Source organism: Manihot esculenta, chromosome 12 (assembly GCF_001659605.2).
Source record: "Manihot esculenta cultivar AM560-2 chromosome 12, M.esculenta_v8, whole genome shotgun sequence".
NCBI classification, from domain to species: domain Eukaryota; kingdom Viridiplantae; phylum Streptophyta; class Magnoliopsida; order Malpighiales; family Euphorbiaceae; genus Manihot; species Manihot esculenta.
The window spans coordinates 32,614,140-32,617,226 of NC_035172.2; the positions used below are offsets into that span (position 1 = coordinate 32,614,140).

At 34.0% G+C, this 3,087-nt stretch overlaps 1 protein-coding gene across 1 annotated transcript; it reads left to right on the top strand.

The window, feature by feature from the left end:
* The first annotated feature begins 349 nt into the window (after nucleotides 1-349).
* LOC110627823 (uncharacterized protein At5g65660) lies at nucleotides 350-1,254 on the top strand. The gene is made up of 2 exons (XM_021774193.2): nucleotides 350-725; nucleotides 815-1,254. Exons 1-2 carry the CDS (start codon nucleotides 498-500, stop codon nucleotides 992-994), a joined length of 408 nt encoding a protein of 135 aa, XP_021629885.1. The 5' UTR covers nucleotides 350-497; the 3' UTR covers nucleotides 995-1,254.
* Nucleotides 1,255-3,087: the final 1,833 nt, after the last annotated feature.

Here is a 3,087-nt window from a genome sequence, read left to right on the forward strand (position 1 = left end):
CTGTGCCGTGCTGCCTGCACCTTGCCCCATTGTTAAATCTCCCGGAAATTCTCCTATTCCCATTCTCTCCTTTCACATTTATCCACAACTTTCTCCCTAAAACTGGAAAAAATTATAATCTATAATAATTTTATGTATAATGATTTAATTATTCTAAATAATAACTGTATTTATAGTTATAAATTACAATAACATTTGTGAAGCACTCGTTGTCCGAGTAGATATATAGCTTTCTTTCGTGCTCAGCACCCAGCAGCCGGTCCCACAAATATTCCGTACCATGGCCCGGACAATTAGGTTGTACCTTTACACGTACTCCTGCTGTCATTTTATAAATTCCCCCCTACCCTCTCACTCTACTCTGCGCTTAAGCTTCACCTTCATTTCACTTTTAGATTTCTTCTTTGCTTCTTCTTCACTTCTTCTTCTTCACTTTCTTCGACACATGAGAGGAGATCTTAGCTCCTCCTCGCCTCCTGTTACTTGTAGTCTATGTTATGGAGAGTCCAGATTTTTCACCGCCTCACTTGGACGCATCTCGACCGTCCCTTGGCTTCCCTCTTGGTACTGCCTTGCTCTTGATCATCATCTTCACTTTGAGTGGTATCTTCTCTTGCTGCTATCACTGGGATAAGCTCAGATCACTCCGTCGTTCTTTCTCCGACGAACCTGAACCGCAGGATGACATAGAGGCTTCACCTTCCAAATCTGCTCCTCATCAAACGGTAATTTTTCTACTATCTAGTCAGATTTGCTTGCTCGTCCTGTACATATATTGACGGTTTTCTTATATGATTTTGATTTTTGTTTGAAGGGTTTGAAGCAAAATCAAAGCCAAAGTTTGCCGGTTCTAATGCCTGGAGATCAGATTCCGAAATTTATAGCATTGCCATGTCCGTGTGAACCGCCGCGAGAGGAGAAAGTTGTCGTCAGAGTGCATAGGCCGCCGCCGCCGCCGCCTAAAATGCCGAGATTGCCGGTGCCTTTGTTTTAGCACTTGATTTACCCATTTTATGTACATAGAACAGTGGGGAATTAATTCTGTTTTAAATTATAATTTTTCCAGTTTTCAAAATTGAGAAAATTAAAAAAATTATAGTAATAAAAAGAAGAAGAGTAGGCTATTAGCTTGATTGCCATCCCCATTAGAGTAGATAATTTGTATACAGCTACTGCTGCTTGTAATCTTTCTCTTACAAGGAGAATTTTACATTGAAAAAAAAAAAAAAAAAGAAATTGGGTTTTTTTTGGACAGTGATTTCTGTAAATTTGCAGATGGCAGATTCTATCAACCTTCCTCTGTTTTTGGATATTACTATTTTTAACCTTCCACTTCAACAATTTTGGGTAAATCAAGGAATTCCCAGAATTTTTTTTTTTTTTTCTCATAGCTAAAGGAAGAGGAATCTACATACTTAAATTTAAGTCTGGTTTGATTCGACTGAATTTCAAAATTAGTAATTTAATTAGATTAAGAAAAATAAATTATAATTTGTTTTTCTTGTAATAAAAGAATAAAAAATTTTAACTTCTCAAAAAAATTAAGAAAAAATTTCAAGAATTGGACACCTTTTTAAAAACTTAAAAGTTAGTTAAATACTTCTCTCAAATAAGTGCTATAGTATCTTTTAATTTAATTTTAATGCAATTACCACCGCTGCCCAAAAATTCCCAAAACAGCTGGCTCCACCAGGGTTGATCACGATCTAATCAATGGTCCATCAAAACTCCAAAAAAAGGTTATTTCCAAGTTTTTATCATGAAGAAGAGCCAGACCCTTCAAATCAGGGGCAAATCAAAGTAGGTCTGAGTCATTATCAAGCTACAATTTTTGCCCTTTTTCCCTTGTTCCTTATTGCAAGGTAACTTAGAAGTCAAGCACTTGAGATGTTGTAATGATAGTAGAGAAGAGCATAACTTCTTTTCAGAGGAATTGGATTGGTATAAAATTTTTTATACATCCAGGGTGGGTTGGTCTTGCACATTTTTAAGGGAAAAAAGGGAAAAAGCTTTGGTTGGTAATTATGTGGTCTGCCATTTTCCAAATATTGGCCATCTTCCCTCGGGCATAATCTGTGTACTGTGCAGTCTGGTTTGCAGTTTGTATTTATTTATTTATTTATTAAATTTCTATAAGCTTTAATTCACATAATTTAGTTAAATAATTTAAAATTTCTAAAAAATAAAAAAAATGTATCTGTTTAGTTAAAGTAAAATTTTTTTCATCCTTTGATAGAAAGAAAAATAACTTAATTAAGTTTTAAAAAATGGACTTTTCAAAAAATAATTCATTTGAATTAAGCTTTTTTAAAATTTTTATTAATTTTCAAAAGAATATGATCTGATTAGCAGGATCGATCTATCCATATTTATATCATTCTCCCTATAGTGGAGTTAAAATTATCTTAGAATTTTGTTAACTATACTTATGGTTTATATATTTTGATTTTTTTAAGAGTTAATATTGTTTATTGAAAGCATCAAAATAGAATGCAGTGATGCTAAAATTCTTTTATTTTATAAGAATTTATTAAATATATAATGAGAAATAACTCATTTTAATAGTTTACATTTCATATATTTCTGATATTGCTGAAATTAGATCGATGACGTAATTATTATGAGATTATGTTGTGATTGGTGAAAGTTTGCAAGGGAAAAAGTGAGATGGTAGTGGGTGTCCACAGTAGCTACTCCGACACTCAAGTCAGTATCCCGAAAAATAGAAAAAAAAATGCAATGTTTTGCTTAGAGTTTTAGCATTCGAGAATAGCGTATTTTTGTCTCTACGATTCTTCTCCTTTTATACTCTAAAATGTAGAGATGAATATGGTATTTTTCTAATAATGCGGCGGTAATGTGGATGTCTGTCTGATACGGGACATTACCAGCTGGTAGGTGGAAATTTTACGATCAAAGGCGTAATGGAGATATGTTAGACTGTACCTAATAACGCTAAGTTCATGTCGAGACTCGCCTTGTTGAAGGAAGGGCGAGTTTTCTAATAATAATCTGGGTATTAAGGTATCCAGATTTTTCCTTTCTCATGCTAGTCCGCGTTTCCTACGTGTCTGGCCTTTGCCACGT